The sequence below is a fragment of the Molossus molossus genome, unplaced genomic scaffold, assembly GCF_014108415.1.
Source record: "Molossus molossus isolate mMolMol1 unplaced genomic scaffold, mMolMol1.p scaffold_m16_p_1, whole genome shotgun sequence".
Taxonomy (NCBI): domain Eukaryota; kingdom Metazoa; phylum Chordata; class Mammalia; order Chiroptera; family Molossidae; genus Molossus; species Molossus molossus.
Genome location: NW_023425344.1, coordinates 61,353,354 through 61,370,152, shown reverse-complemented (window position 1 = coordinate 61,370,152; position 16,799 = coordinate 61,353,354). Strand labels below are relative to the sequence as shown.

The 16,799-nt window shown below is 38.1% G+C and overlaps 1 protein-coding gene across 6 annotated transcripts in view; it reads left to right on the top strand.

Annotated features, from left to right (window-relative positions):
• Positions 1-578: 578 nt before the first annotated feature.
• Positions 579-16,799, top strand: part of HNRNPD (heterogeneous nuclear ribonucleoprotein D) — a 19,103-nt gene continuing 2,882 nt past the window's right edge. For 2 of the 6 annotated variants that reach the window (XM_036258858.1, XM_036258864.1), the window contains exons 1-7: positions 579-1,122; positions 2,925-2,981; positions 12,739-12,907; positions 14,048-14,209; positions 15,792-15,920; positions 16,543-16,642; positions 16,755-16,799. The exon at positions 16,755-16,799 is cut by the window's right edge and continues 102 nt beyond it. In XM_036258858.1, the coding sequence (XP_036114751.1) occupies positions 887-1,122; positions 2,925-2,981; positions 12,739-12,907; positions 14,048-14,209; positions 15,792-15,920; positions 16,543-16,642; positions 16,755-16,799 (898 nt within the window). In that variant the 5' untranslated portion in view covers positions 579-886. Of the gene's footprint in view, positions 1,123-2,924; positions 2,982-9,158; positions 9,226-12,738; positions 12,908-14,047; positions 14,210-15,791; positions 15,921-16,542; positions 16,643-16,754 lie in introns of all 6 variants that reach the window. The other 4 variants (XM_036258881.1, XM_036258889.1, XM_036258871.1 and 1 more) reach the window with 4 other exon arrangements.

Sequence of the window (16,799 nt, the reverse complement as noted above, 5' to 3'; positions counted from 1 at the left end):
GCACGCGCGCACCCCGCGCGGCGCCGCACTCTGCGTCCGCTCAGCGAGGCGTCCCCAGGCGCCAATCTGGACACAGCCGGAGGCACGGGGACTACACCTCAGGGCCGCCTCCTTGCTCGGACTGGGAACTTCCAGGACAGAAGGAGCAGAGGGTGCGCGCCTCCCCTGCCCCACCTCAACGCAGCAGGCGCACGGGGCACGGTCGCCTTCAGGGAGGTATTACCACGCCGGCGCGCCGCCCCGGCTCCCGCCCGCCGCCGGGAAGTGGGGGCGGGGCGGGTGGGTGAGAGGAATCCAGGAATCCTAGGAAGGGCGGGGACAGAGGAAGGGGCACCTCTAGCTGCGCCTTCGAAACAGCGCTCCTTGTTCTCGATGGTCCCCGCGCGGCTGTCTTATCGAACGCCACTTCCGGTTCCTTTTAAAGGCCCCACGCTGTGCGACGCAGCGCGAGTGAGAAAGGTATAAAAGGGAGCGAGAGGGCCGGACCGAAGAGGAAGGGGAAAAAAAAATAGCGGTAGAGGGGGCGGGGGAGGTGCAAAGGGCGCGCTCGCGCGTCACGTGACCGGGACGCGCCGTTCTTCCGTCGGCCATTTTAGGTGGTCCGCGGCGGCGCCATTAAAGCGAGGAGGCAAGAGCGGCCGCCGCTACTGCTTATTCTTTTTTAGTGCAACGGAAGAGAGCGGGAGAGTGCGCTGCGCGAGAGTGGGAGGCGAGGTGGGCAGGCAGGGAGAGGCGCAGGAGCCTTTGCAGCCACGCGCGCCTTCTCTGTCTTGTGTGCTTCGCGCGGTACAGCGGGCGCGCGGCAGCGGAGGGGATTACTTTGCTGCTAGTTTCGGTTCGCGGCAGCGGCGGGTGTAGTCTCTTCGGCGGCGGAGGCAGTAGCACTATGTCGGAGGAGCAGTTCGGCGGAGACGGGGCGGCGGCGGCGGCAGCAACGGCGGCGGTAGGCGGCTCGGCAGGCGAGCAGGAGGGAGCCATGGTGGCGGCGGCGCAAGGAGCATCGGCGGCGGCGGGAAGCGGAGCCGGGACCGGGGGCGGAACCGCGGCCGGAGGCACTGAAGTGGGTAGCGCCGAGTCGGAGGGGGCGAAGATCGATGCCAGTAAGAACGAGGAGGATGAAGGGTGAGTAAGGGGCGGCCCGGGATAGCCAGGCCCAACTAGTTCCCCCTCCCCCTTCCTATTCCCCGCCATTAGGCCTCATTCCCGCTCTCCGCCAGCCTTCCAGGCCCCCATGCAGCCTCCTTGCACTGTCTTCCTCCCCTCTACGTTGGGATCCCCGGGGCTTTCATTGCCTTCTCCCCCAGCCTGCTTATCGCCCCCTCCCCCATCACACACGTTTCCACCTTTAGCCATCTCCATGCTGCTCCCTGGCCCGCCCTTCTTCCCTCCCTTGTCATAGGTCTCCTCCCACCGATTTAGCCGCCAGGATTTTTTCCCGCCTGTCTAGGGTACCTTTTTTCTTTTCCCTCTCTCTCCTCTGTTCCCCGTTTTCTAAAGTCCCGGGCATAAAAATGCAAACAGGTACAAAGCCTTTATGCCTGGACAGCTAAGGTTTATTTGGTGCGTCTCACTCCAGCATCCTGAAACGATGCATTTGTTTTATAAGCAATGCTTTGGGGACCGTGTAGGCTTCCACCTGTACTCCTACTTTTCGGCTTCAGGCCAAATATTTTTTTTAGTATTTTGAATAAGGTTCGCCCGATTTCTTCGCTTTTTCACTGTACACTGTCGTACAACGGCTTGCTTGCACAGTTCCTACTTTTCAGCCTAGGGAACAAATTGGACTAGGTGAAATGCCCCGACTCGCCTGTTGGTACGTTGGTTTTGTTCCACGGGCTTTGGTTAAGTTCCTTGTCGGATGGGCCTGCACTTGACTGGAGCTGTTCTACCTCAGGCTTGATGGCTGCGCTTCTCTGATGCCACCGACTTAGGCTAACCGCGCACCCCTTTCTCGCTCCAGCTGTTGGGTTCCCCAATGTCTCTACAGATGGTACTCTTACCTACTTTACTTTTTCTGTGTAATTTTCTTTTTTTAAAAAATAAATCTTTTTTTCCCACCCGGTGCCCAGGATCCTTTTTTGCTCTCTTGATTTCTCCTTCCTGCTCTTACCCACTGTTAAAGGAGGCCCACCAGCCTTTTAGAAAACGAGCAAATCCTGTATTATGCTATAGCATGACTTTTTTTTTTATTTTGCAGGTTTTGTTTTTTTTTTAAGTAGTAACTTGCTTCCTCCAATTGGAATTGGTTGTATACATTACTTAAAGCTGCACTTAATGTAGTAAAATGCAGCGTTTGGGAGCGAGAGTTAGCAGGAGGGACTAAATTGGGGTTCTTGATTGGGTTTTCTTACTCCTGTTTCTGACTACTGATTTTGGGTTAACGCTTCCAATCCTTTTTGTAGTGTGTGTGTGAATTTATTTCATTATAACAAGGAGAAAGGTGTTGGAAGGTAAAAGCATTTGGGAAAGAGCACAAGATTTTGGAGGGTGGAGAGAGATGCACTTGGAGTATAGGATTTATTCTCAGCCCAGACAAACTTGTCCGGCTATTACGCTGATTGTGTTGACTGGGAGAGTGGAGGTGGGATAGGAAAGTAGTTTTTCTTAATTAACCTTAAATGAAGTGTAGCTTAATTTAAGAAAGGAATATGTTAAATATTTGGAAACTTAAGCCTTTACTATTTTGGTTTTTGTTTTATGAATTCTGTTCCTTGGGCAGAGGCACCAAAATGAGTAATTGTATAACTTGCTGTTTGGGGCAGGCTTTCTGTTAACCTTGATTTTTCAAATCACAAAGCAGCTGCCTTTGTAGTTACCTACTGTTGAACTGAAGTGTAAATTAATTAAAAGTTTTTAACCCTAACAATGTCAAAAACCAAAACTAGAATTTTGATTGGTTGCTGTACCGGTTGTTAATTCCCTAGCCATTCAAACTCCTCCCCACGACACTCTGAAGCAGCGACGGCACAGCGGGAAGAATGGTAAAACTTTTACATTTTATTTCTGTATTATAAAGGTTTCAATAGTCATAACTTGCAGAGGCTGTGTTTTGGTTGGTTGCCCATTGACTCCCCAGGAAATTCTAGACAGTACAGTAGGATATCTTGTACCTGGGATATAAAACCTTTTTAGGCATCATGAGTGATCTTTGGGCAAAACTGATACCATTATATGGTTTTTGGTATGTGGTAATGCATGTAATTATGGTTTGACCAATTAAAACTTAATATAGTTAATAATGTTTTTTAAACATCTGGGCAAGAAAAAAGATAATGTAATTTCAAATTTGATTTTTGTTTTTAAGACAATGTTTTTGGAATTCTAAGTTTAGTGCTAAATGTGAAGGTTACTTGATATAAACTCTTGTGTGTTTAAAATGTCTTGCATGTTATACTGAAATATTCTGGAGATGTCAAAAGTAAAACAGTTCTTAAGGTAGCATTGTGTATGTATTATGCAAAAATGTATGTCTTTGATCACCAACCATATTTATAAATCTAACTTTAAGAATTGGATATGTACTATTTAGAGGTGGGCTGATAAGGCTTTCTACTACAGGCTCTTAATCAAACTTTTTATTTTGTGTGATTTGACCAGAATGTTAATTATAGTTGGTTGCTGTGTTCACAATTGCATGACTTCTCTTTGAAAGGCTGGTAGATTGAGTACTGTTCTTTTTATTATTCCTTTTCCCTAAATATCAGTCTTTCTTTAAGATTATATTCAAGTTTTCTAGGAGTTTTTTTTTTTTTGTCCACCATCACTGAAGTATGGAGGGCCAGTAATTTGTAGATAGTTGACTTATATGTGTACAAATTACATTCTATTTTAAGAGCCCAGTTGGGATAACATTGAAATTTTGCTTGAGCTTTTCTTATTACTGTAATCTTATCTACTGAAATCTGTCCAGTTTTATATTGGAGATAAAGCAGACTGGAAACAATAGTATAAAGGGAAAAGCAAAAGAAGAAACTGGGGTCAGAGTTTGGCATACAGAATAAAAATTATACCCTCTTATACTGATCTTTTCACTGCTAATAGTGATAAACTAAGATTAAGCAAACCATAACTGTCCTTCTTTTTTCTACCCCATTATACATTTCAAATCTTAATGTAAGCAATTATTTTCAGTAATTTGAAAGGACCATAAACTTAGGTTTGAAGGTTGCTGTTGTACTCTTGTATAAGAATTATATTTGCCCTGCTACCTAATACTGTAACTTCATAAGTTTTTTGAGTGATCTCTCAGGAAAAATGGGCAATTAAATGTTTATAGTTTAATGAACATTTCAGATTCTGACCATTTATTATCCATTGAAAATAGGATTTTACTGAGGTTCATTTTAAGTTAAGCAAGTTTACATTTAACATATAATGCTTTCATTTTCAAAGTCTAATATTTGACCTTTTAAAATCACTGCCCAATCACCCAGCCTCACCCTGTTGATATTCTTTTTTACCTTTTGAACAGAAAAATATCTCAAGACTTAACATTTTTTGTGTGTGTCTTCGCACTTGCCACCCTATCTGTTCTTTTCCCTGTCTCCCTGTTTGAGGAACATTGGGCAGCAGTTTCATAATAGTGTCAATAGTGAGGATAAGATTGCTTACTAGATATAAAATCATCTAGGTTCTTAAACACATTTCTTTGTGTACTTCTTTTTACAATTCTAACGAGAATAAAGTGATTACAGTTTCATCCTAAAATATTTTAAGAAATCAATTTGTTGTAGACTTTAAAAAGTTTTTAAAAATTTGAATATAAGACTGAACAGCTATGTTGAAGAGGGCATGCCTGTTGCATACCTTTAGTGGATGTTTCCGCAGTTCAGTATGGACTTTTAGAATAATTGTTTCCATAATAAAATGCTTTCTTTCCAACTTTAACATCTGTAGTTTTTACTAAGAAGCATTCGCACAGAAATTTCCTCTTTTGGTATAGACCTCTTGTTCTCTATACAGGGCTGCAGTTCTGTTAGGGTAGATACTTGGAAATCAGTGTCTGGCAAAATATACATGTCATGTAGCAAGCTCCCTGGAGGCAATATTTATTTTGGTTAATCCTCACCCAAGGATATTTTTCCATGGAAGGGAAGGCGGGAGGAGGGGGGAGTGAGAGAGAGAGAGAGACAGAGAGAGAGAGAGAGACAGAGACACTTCAGTGTGAGAGAGACAAGACTCATTGATTGGTTGCCTTCTGTAGGACCCCATTCAGGGATCGAACCTGCAACACCTGCAACGCAGGTATGTGCCCTTGACTGGGAATCAAACCTGAGACCCTTCAGTGTGAGGACCGATGCTCTAACTGCTGAGCCAAACTGGCCAGGGCTGGAGGCAACTTTTAAAGTCTCATGACCAGTGGAAAACTAATACTGTGTTAACTTTTAGACAGTTTTACGAGATAGGTACATTGATCTGCATTGGATTGGTCAGGGGGCAAAATAGTCACATTCAGTTATAAAAGTATAGCAATACTATTCTAGTAACAGGATGTTCAAACTGCTCTTTTAATCATTAGTATATATAAGTTCAAATGTGATAAGCCTGTTTGAGAATTTTGTGAATTCTGCTATAGGTTGTCTCCTGTTAATTTTTAAGAAATGGGACTATATGAGTTTTTGTTTTAAATATTTGAGATTATAGTACATATTCTGGTGCTTTTGGGACATTCTGAACACTGCTTTGTAAAACAGTTTTAGAGCAGTCTCATGCCAGCTTTAGTGGCCTTTGATTCAGTAAAGTTAGGTTTACTGTAAAGCTGAGATCCTGAGTAGATAGGTCTGAATTTTAGCATTCTTTGGAACATTTGGCAGGTTTCCAATGTTAAAATTGCAGAAATTGATGCCCTCAAATCTTGAGATGATGAACATATAAGGGAGGAATATTATTATTTATTTTTTAAAAATCCTCACCCAAGGACATTTTTCAAGGGACACATCGAGTGGTTGCCACCCACACAACCCAACCAGGGCTGGGGACAAACTGCAACCGAGGTACGTACCCTCAGCAGGAACCGAACCCACAGGCCAATGCTCTAACCGCTGAGCCAAACCGACCAGGGCTAAGGGAGGGAATATTAAATTCTCTCTATTTCAAATTTTTATCTATTATGAAAGATACTATAAAAATCACCTGACCTTTGGGTTTGGAATTGGAGAATATTATTGAGGTTTTTCAGTGCTCATTTTTGAGACAAATACACTTGCAGTAAGCCTGTTCCCCTCCCCCCCCCAATTTCATGTGTCATCTTTTATAAACTTAAGTGTGTATTTACTGTGTAGTTTTAATATTGTCTGAGTTATTCTGTCATCTGTAAGACTGCCCTAATATAAGAAAGTTTTGAGTCTACCTTGTGATTTATGACCAACATGTAGGATGGTTTATTTTAGCCTTCAAGTGATACATGCCATGCTTGAAAGCATTGAAAAAAGAATAGAATAACTTTTTTCCTATTCTTCTTAAAGTTGTGCACCTCAAATGTGTGCAGGTTCACAAATGGAGTGAAACATAACTTTTGTTAGTTCCAAGTTTTATTTCACTTTAGTTCTGCTTCAACGTTTTAGTAGATAGGGCACTGAACTGGATGCTGGAAGCGTGGGATCTGTTTCTGTTACTTCACTTCCAACAGTATGGTCTCAGGTAATATAACATGTTTGTTACTTGGTTTGCTGATCTATGTGTTGGAAACAACGCTCACCACAGGAAGATTGACTACGTAGCTTGCTTTCATAGCTTGTGTGTATTTGTCCTGTGTCTTAATAGTTGATACTGCCAGTGGTTTACTCCTGTGGAGTAAAGGTAAGCATGTTTTAGTTTCTGGAGTATTGTATTGTACATTGGAGCTAAACATTTAAGACTATTTGGGGGTGGGGTGGTGAGCCTCTTATTACTGGCAGTGTTTGGACAGTAAGGCAATAGTGTTAAGTATTGGGTCATATTTTGTAAATTCCTGCTTACCTAGACTTGAAACTATCAGAAAGTCCAAACAACTAGGAAAATCCCTCCCTTTATTTTGTGAGAAAGATGAAAAACTATCAGCAAATAATACCAAAAAAGTAACCAACAGGCATTGTCATGGAATGAATCATCTATAGATTTTCCCATATATTATTAAAAAGTTAAAGCATTACAAGATTCTTAAATTTCATCAGTAAAGGCAAAATTCATTTTCTGAGTACTGATTCCTAAATTGATTTCCAATAGATATTCTTATAGAATTGTGAATATGCAGTAATCTCAGTTAACCAGAATCTTAACCTTTAGGTTAAGGAAACCCTACCTCTAGGTAGATGGGAGTTCACTTTATAAAGCTCAGAGTTTATTTGAAGTAAAAATATAAGATCTCATTCCTGCCTTGGAATGAAATAAAGAAAAGGGGGAGATTTGAGGTTAAACATTTAAAGGTTATTCAAAACCTGTCATATTTAATTTGTTAGCTATTATGTTTTCAACTTCTATTTTTTAGTCATTTGGGTTCATTCTAAAATATAAAGTATTGAGATTTAATACACTAGGCTGGAGGAATTAATCTTTTTAAATGACTTGTTAAAAGTTTGTCAAGCTATTTCCAAAGGTATTTTTTACACAGAATCTAAAATGATTAAACTAACATGATACTTTCTAGTTGCAAAAAATAAACCCATCCATTCCATTATAGGTAACTGGTGGTTTTAAAATAAATCTAAGGAAAACACCATTTATGTGTTGGTGAGATTTCGTTATACTTAATGTCAGTTTAGGATTTTAAAGGGATAAGTGCAGTGATAAAATACATGCAATTTATTTAAAGGTTAGTGGTGTGCTTGAGGAGCATTACTCTGAAAGGTGACAGTGATTGGCTAGTCATGTACTTGAAATGTAAATTAAATTACATTTACATTTTGTTGTATTTTTTAAACTGTCAGAACTTGTTATGAAACCACATACGAAGATCATGATTTGTTGGGAAGTGTTTGAAAGTTACAGAATTTTGTTTGGGGGTTCCCTATTCCAAAATTATAAGTCCTAATGATGCTTTTTATTTTACCTTGAATGAGGTATTTCACAGTAAAGCCTTGTTAGGGGAAGTATCTTGAAGTAAAATACTGTTGGCTTTGGAATTAAACCTAATGACCTCAAAAGTACAGAGGATAAGTTTCTTGGATATGAAAAAAACAAGTAATAAATCCGAATATTTCCCACCAGCCAGCTCTGTTCCATATGTGTTGCCTTTTGAAATTAGTTCTTACTAACATTTACTGGTGTTTGTTTAGTGTATAGTTGAGTCATCAGATGATTTTGGAACTAAACTTGAGAGTCTTAGACAACCTAATTTTTAGGCTATATATTTTTTACATGTTATATTTAAAACTTTCTGGGTTAAGTCTGAAAATAAAATCTTAGGATCCATTATATAAAATTCATCCTGACCTTTCCCCCTTAATGTTGGAAACTTCATATAGCTCATGCAGATTTAAATTATGCCATTGAGTAAATGAAAAAGTTGCTTTATTAAATTATATTTAGATTGTGCTCTACCACTTCTAAATAATTTATTTTTAGTGAGCAGCAAAGTATGTTCTGTGCTCTTTTAGTGTGTTAATTTAAGGTAGGCTCTTAGTCTTTTTTCTTTTATAGCTGTGGAAACAATCATGGAATTTTTTACCCCCCTTTGAGGTCATAGTAAATGGTGGAGGTAGCATTTAAACCCAGGCAGTTTGTTTTAGTGCCTCTAAATTTGTTTTCTCTAAAGTATGTCCTACAGAACAGCCTAAATTCCTAAATGACACTGCGTAGCATTTAGATAAGTCATTTGCACTCAATTGTATAACTTTATGCCTGTCATTTAATACTATAATATGGTGTAAAAGCAAGGAGATTTCAATTGTTGAGTAGGTGTTTTAAATTGAACACTGTATTGCCTTTGGGGTGCTAAATAGCTTGTCGGTAGAATTAAAAAAGTAAACTTGGTTAATTACTGTAGATGAAGTTCTACATTTTAATTGGGGTTATTGATTTACTTACAACTAAGGATCAAATTTTAAACTGTATTGCAGCATTAGGGGCCCATTTTTGTTGTTACTTGAACAAATCTTGTGATGTAGTTTTAACTTGGCTGCTTAGGATTTTTCTGACATTCTATCTGTACTTCATTGTAAAGTGTTTGCACATCTCTGCAGGAGTGACAGCATCTTGGAAGTCAGTCTTTGTATTCAAGGCAGCAGAGGTAATCTGGATGGACAATAGGTATTGTGCTTTAAGCAAGATACAATAATATAAATCATGAAAAATTTAAATTGGTATCATTTTATACCATCTCATAATTTGAGGGAGAGCATGTCAGAGTGCTGATATTCTAAGAGAGGCAAAAATAAGTTCCCATTTATCCAGAATTAAGATAACATACCTTACACTCACTATACCATACTGTGATATTTTGGTGTGCTTACTCAATAAAGATGGAATGTATTTAATATGTTCCATTTAGTGCAGATGGAATGGATTTGCTACAGTTTGTGTTCATTGTATATATTTACCTGTCAGTTGTGCAGCAACCTTGATTAGAGCAGAAGAAAAGTGCTTTTTGGCTTACCAACTGGTAATACATTTGCCTCAAAAAAACCACTAAAGCTCTTGCTCCGACTGTGTACTTTACATACAATTTGGGAAGCTTTTTATCACCTACCTGTCCTAAAAAATGGGAGGGGTAGGCATTTTAGAACAGCAACTGGTAATTAACCTAGCAAAAATGAAAAAAGAATTTGTTAAAATTGCTAACACATGAGATGCACTAAGTGTATTAATAAATAGCTCTCTAATTTCAGAAGACCCTATGGGCATGCTATAGTAGTATAATATATTAGAGATGACTGACCTATACAGTGTCAAAGCATGGTTACTCTATTTAATTAAAAAGGCAGAAGGGTGAGATGTTGCAGAAGAAAACATTTATTCCAAATAATTGAAGGTTAAAAAACAATTGGAGATGGGGGAGGGCTGTCAGTGCCTTCAAGAAGATGGAATATTTGGCTTTCAGTCTTTAAAGGTGCTGGATAGCTTAAGATTTACTACATATTTTGCTCTAAATTTTTTTGAGAAATAGTCATCAATCTTATGGAATATGTGTAAGTTACAGTTGGCCAGAATATATTCTGAATAAATGGGATTTGATTGATTAGAAGGGATAGCATCTTTTTTTAAATCCTCACCCTAGAATATTTTTTCATTGATTTTTTAAAAAAAATTTATTTATTTATTTTTAAGAGCGAGGGAGGGAAGAGGGGAGAGCGAGCGATAGACTGATACATCCAGATATCGACATTGATTGCTTGCCTCCTGCACAATCTCAGCCATGGCCGGGGATCAACCTGCAATCCAGGTTACAGGTGCCCTTGACTGGGAATCGAGCCTGAGACTCTTTGGTCCTCGGGCCTACGCTCTAGCTTTAGCTTTAACTGCTGAGCCAAAAACCGGCCAGGGCAGGAAGGATAGCATCTTTAGTGACCTTTTCAGTTTTAAGGTAGACCCATTTAACTTCTCTACTAAATACTATTCAAGATTGAAAATCTTTTTGAAGAGCACTTTTATAGGGCTAGTTAATGAATTGATATGCTTATCTAATATTTAAGAGAAATGACTTCCTATACTGTAAAAAAACATTTGAGGCTTGTGAGTAATAATGGAACATGCCTCATTCCTGTGGTATAATTTATTTTTTTGCAATTGTTTTGTGTTTCTTAATTTAAATACACTTAATCCAATATAAACATTGCCTTGGTTAAATAAAATTAAAACTAATTTTGTCTCAAATACAAGAGGCTTATTCTAAAAAGCTAAAGTTGAAAGGCAAGAAAATTCTGTGTCTGGTCTGTTTCTCAGATATTCTCTTAAGACTGAAAATATTTCAAATCTAAATTATTGATGAAAAATTTCTGTAATTACAGAATTGGTCATTTAATAATTAAATTTCAACTTAAAGTTGTTTCTGTTCTGGAACTTGCCATGGATAACTGAGCAAGAGGTCATTCATTGCTTTACTAGTCAGTTTTCTTTCTCATCTTTAAAAAGATAGTTATGTCCTAACCTTGAAAGGGTAAATGTTGGTAATGAGCTATCATCTATGAAGGAAGTACTCTGGGTCTTTAGGTTAAAAAATAAGGTGTTTAAGGCAACTTAAGTGACCAGGAATGGCTGTTACAAGGTGTATTACTTGAATGAAAGAAAATGTAATTGAAAATACCTCAACTTTCCCCCATGGAATTAGTAATAAATGTTAATACCTATACAACATGGGTGTTTTTGTAATGCTGATTATAAAATACAAAAAAAGGTTAATAAAGGTTACTTCAAGCATGGAAATTTTATCACAGAAAATCCTGAAAGTTAAGTGTATAAATGGCCCAACTCGAGAATACATGTATAAGTTGAAAACCTAAACTGAAGTGGGAAGCACAGTGTATACCTAAAGTAAGACTTCTTTTGCATTAAAAGTTAACTTTCTCATTAGAAGTAAAAACAAGTCTATGGGTAAAATAGTAAGATCAGTAACACCTCAGTTAATCTGGCATCTTTAGGTAGAAGCAGAAGCAAGATCTTAATCTAGGGATAAAATTGGCTTCTTGTTGCAAGAACTGGCTTTAGTGGCGATATTTTAAAAGCCCACAAGATGTTCATGTTTTCTGCTTTAATTTATTTCCAGAGCTGGAAGTTAGTGCTACATCCCCATTCCTACCCCAGCCCACCCCATTTATAAAGATGAGAAATTGTTGAGCAAGGATGATTTTATTCCCATGATGAAACTTTCAGCCCTCACATAACAAATTCTGACAGTTTACCCTTAAAATCTCCAGTCCTGTCTCTTTTAAAGGGTAGAGGGTAGGTTATATGTTAGCTCCTTTTTGGAGGGGGACATAGGACACAGATCTAAAAAGGATCACAGAGTTGCCAGATGTGAACTTTATGGCTTTTTGCTGTTTAAAAAAAGATTTCACCTTAAAAATTTTTTATAGTATATATTTTTGGTCTCTATAAAGTGTCATAGTGGTTTCCATTTACCACTGGTCACTTTTAACATCTTAAAGGTTTAAATATTTTATTGCTACTTAACTGAGGTTCTACTGTAAATAAATCATTTAGGTTAATAAAGGGATTGTACTTCAATGGATAATTCTTTTTGTTCACTGAATATTTCACGATGACTTTCGTCTTTATTAAGGGCTCTTAGCATATCAAAATTTTTTGTTTACGACTTACTTGTGAGACTGAGAATTTTCCATTGTATGTGCTAAGAGTTTTGGTAAATAGAAAGGAACTTCAGCATAGACATGCTGTCACTGATCAGTGGGGACTAAATAGCCTTTTTACAAATATGAAGATTTGGAAGGGAAATTTGAAGCTAAAATTCTGTATTTTGCTGTTAACAATATTTAACTTGTAAGTTAAGAAAGACATAATGTACACTTTTTTTACTTTGGGGAAATAATTTATCTTTGCTAAGTCAAAAGATTTAATCTGCTGCTTGCTCACTATATTGTAATTATACAGGCGCAGCAGTGATAAAGCAAAACTTTCTAAAACTGGAATAGAGTGTTCTTTGATATGTGGTTATGTAGGAAGAGCAATTTTTTCATGTACTGCCCAGTAAATTGGTGCAGTTTGAAAAAGGTATTATTGATGTGAATACTTAAGGCAAAGTTTGATTTTCTTTTCTTTTCTTTTTTTTTTTTTTTAGCATTTTAATATTGCTTTTTGTCTTTACAGGAAAATGTTTATAGGAGGCCTTAGCTGGGACACTACAAAGAAAGATCTGAAGGACTACTTCTCCAAATTTGGTGAAGTTGTAGACTGCACTCTGAAGTTAGATCCTATCACAGGGCGATCAAGGGGTTTTGGCTTTGTCCTGTTTAAAGAGTCGGAGAGTGTAGATAAGGTAGTGTGTTATGTGTTCTGATCAGTTAATAATATAAAATATGTGTATAGTTTGATAAAATTAATTTGTCCATTATTTTTAATTGCCCCTTTTGCAATGATATGAAGGAAGAAATAACAGTTCTTGCCAATACATTTGATGAAGAGTCGAATTCAATAATTGTTTACTATGCCAACTATACTTTTTTATTTTATTTTATTTTTTAAATAAGCTTTAAAAATTTTTTTCTTTAGAGAGGAAAGGAGAGAGAGATAAAAACATCAATGTGAAAGAGATACATAGATCGGCTGCCTCCTGCACACTTCCTACTGGGGATCGAGCCCAAAACCTGGGCATATGCCCTGACTAGGAATCAAACTGGGACCTCTCAGTCCATGGGACGACACTCAATCCATTGAGCCACACTGACTGGGCTATGCCAACTATGCTTTTAATAAAAAATTTAAAACTGCCCAAGTATATAAAAAGGTTTATTGAATACATATATTCTGTGTGCCAGGCTCTACTAAAATAAAATTAACTTTAAAAGTATTGAGACTTAAAGATGCCTAATTAAAAGTTCAGGCTGTGACAAGTTCATAGAAGTACAGGTTTTTGAAATTGCTAGGTAAGAAACTTTTTTTAAATCTTCACCTGAGGATGTTTTTTTCCATTGGTTTTCAGATGGGGGGAGAGGGGAGGAAGGGAGAGAGAGAAAGGGAAAGAAACACCAGTTTCGATGAGAGAAACACATCGATTGGTTGTCTCTCACATGACCTCAATTGGAATCGAACCTGGGATTCTCTGGTTCACAGGCCCACGCTCTGACTGCTGAGCCAAACTGGCTAGAGCTAGGCAAGACACTTTTTACTGAGTCATTTGGTCTTGGGCTAAGAAGTGGCAATCATGTCTATATTGTGGATAGTCAAAGGTGATGTTTTTTAGTTCTGATTTGTTTCTCCCCTTCCAATTCTTCCTGACCTTTATGTTTAAATACAGGTGTTTGTTAGCTGGTGTCATATCACTATAATTTAATAATTTAATCATGAGCCAGTCAACATATACCTGGCTTTAGCTATATTAATTTAACTGTAATTATTTTTAGGTAAGTTAATAGTTTCTGAACTTAAGCATGTTTAAAATAAAATTCAATTTCCTTAGGTCATGGATCAGAAAGAACATAAATTGAATGGGAAGGTGATTGATCCTAAAAGGGCCAAAGCCATGAAAACAAAAGAGCCTGTTAAAAAAATTTTCGTTGGTGGCCTTTCTCCAGATACACCTGAAGAGAAAATAAGGGAGTACTTTGGTGGTTTTGGTGAGGTATGTGATAATGTTTTGAACCATTTTTTTCCCAAATTAGTGTGAATGTAATTGTCACATTAAGGGTTTTTCAAAGTTTTGGATTTTAAACAGTTATGTGGTTATTTTCTCTATAAGGATATTGTTAATAGTTTATTAGCAGATCTTTGAAGGTTAGATGGATTGCTTTTTTCCCATTTATTGAGGAACTACTGTATGCATAGCACTGCTGTGCACAGGGCACACAAAGATGAAATAGACATTCTTATCTCATTGAGTTTACCAGATTAATAGAATAAATAAAAGTAAAAACAACATGAGGAAGAAATTTAGATGGAATTACCTGAAATACAGAAGGAAATGGTTCAGCTAAGAATAGGAAAGGAATGAATTAAGAATAGTTTGGTGCCGCCTTATTATGTATTCCTTTTAAAAAATTTTTTTTGATTTTAGAGAGAGAGGAAGGGTGAGGGAGAGAGAGTTAGAAACATCGATGAGAGAGAACATCGACTGGCCGCCTCCTGCATGCCCACCACTAGGGATCTGGCCCACAACCTGGGCATGTGTCCTGGCTGGGAATCGAACTTGCAATCTCTTGGTGCATGGGGTCAACACTCAACTACTGAGCCACACCAGCCGAGCGACGCCTTACTATTTTTAAAATAGGTTTTTATTGACCTCTTTTTTAGAGAGGGGGGAAGGGAGAGGGAGAGAAACATTGATGAGAAACATGGATCGGCTGCCTCCTGTACACCCCTTACTGGGGATTGAGCTGGCAACCCGGGCATGTGCTCTGCCCGGGAATTGAACTGGTAACCTTTCTGGTGCACAGGACGACTGACAAGCAACTGAGCCACACTGGGCAGGGCAGTGCTTTCTAATCTAAAGACATGTTATTTGTGCAAATTTTATGAGTCTAATTATGCACTTAGTGAAATAGTGAGATAGGAGTTTCTTTTATGGGTTAATGATTTAAAGCTGAGGAATACATGGCTTTGGGCAACAAATATAGCCAGCGGATATAGTTTGCTGATATGTTTTGCTTGATTCCAACTGAATGCATGTTTTGTTTTTAGTATTTAGGAATGGAGACATTTCCTACAAAAATCTGAATATCTAGCTTTCTTAAATATTTGTAAGAGCAAGCAACTTTGGAACTGCTTTCTTGCATGGCAACAGCCATCTAAGATGAGTAGCATCTTCCACCTTTGGGCAGTCATATGTTGTCTAGTTTTCAGTGGTCCTCATCACTCCCCATTTTCTCCCAAATGCAGTCTCTTTTATTCCATTTTCTGTAAAATTTACTGTTCCCTTCTGCTTGTTGTTGATAGGCATTTGAGTTTGTGACCTTTGAATCAGGCAGCAAATATTAGCACTCTGTGTAGCTTGTAAATTAATTGGTTTGAAGACATTTTAGGTGGAATGGATATTCTAATTTGAAGAATTATTTTAAAATAATAGAATTAATGGAGAGGGACACAGCAGATTTGAGCTTGAGAGCCAAATGTATGTTTTCTTTGTGCATTTTTCCCCACTAAACTTGTGCCCTTGTTGTCTGTAAAGTGCCAACTAAGGAATTAAATTTTTTTTTAAAAAATATCAGGTGGAATCAATAGAGCTCCCCATGGACAAATCTAATAAGAGGCGTGGATTCTGCTTTATTACCTTTAAGGAAGAGGAACCAGTGAAGAAGATAATGGAAAAGAAATACCACAATGTTGGTCTTAGTAAAGTAAGTCAGCTTCCATTTAATTGTAGACTTGTAAAACTAGCTTCTCTAAAGAGTATAGTCCTGTAGCTTTCTATAAAAGCTTTGTTTGGTGTGCTTTGTTTTGCTTTTATTGGGGAGAAGGGAAACAGTTTTTTGTTTTGTGTTTTTAAATATTTTTATTGATTTTTTTTTTTTAGGGAGAGAGGAGGGAAAGAGAGAGAGAGACATCGATGTGAAAGAGAAACATCTATCAGCTGCCTCCTGCATGTCCCTAACCAGGTATCGAGCCTGCAACTTGGGCATGTGCCCTGACCCGGAATTGAACTAGCAACCTTTCAGTGTGCAGGATGACACCCAACCCACTGAGCCACACCAGCCAGGGCAAAACATTTATTCTTAAGAGAATTTTTATCTAGGTTTTACCAAAATATATTTCTTGCGAAGTAGGATGTAATAGCATATTTCAAGCAAATACTTTTGTTGATATCATCAGAAGTAATTATTTCTTTAAGTACTAATGGATTGAGTTGATAAACAGATTTTGAGAAAATTATCAAATTAACTCAACTATATTTTAGAGCCTGTTGGCTATTCTGAATTCAAAACAGTATTTTCTTGCTTCAGTATAATATTTTTCTTATAGTGTGAAATAAAAGTAGCCATGTCAAAGGAACAGTATCAGCAACAGCAACAGTGGGGATCTAGAGGAGGATTTGCAGGAAGAGCTCGTGGAAGAGGTGGTGGTAAGCTAGAGCCTAAGTTTACTCTATCTTAAGCTTTTCTGCTTTTTAATTATCCTGAAGTAAAGATCTTTGCTGATCTTCTGACTTTAGTGAACCTATTAATGTGCTGCAGGCCCCAGTCAAAACTGGAACCAGGGATATAGTAACTATTGGAATC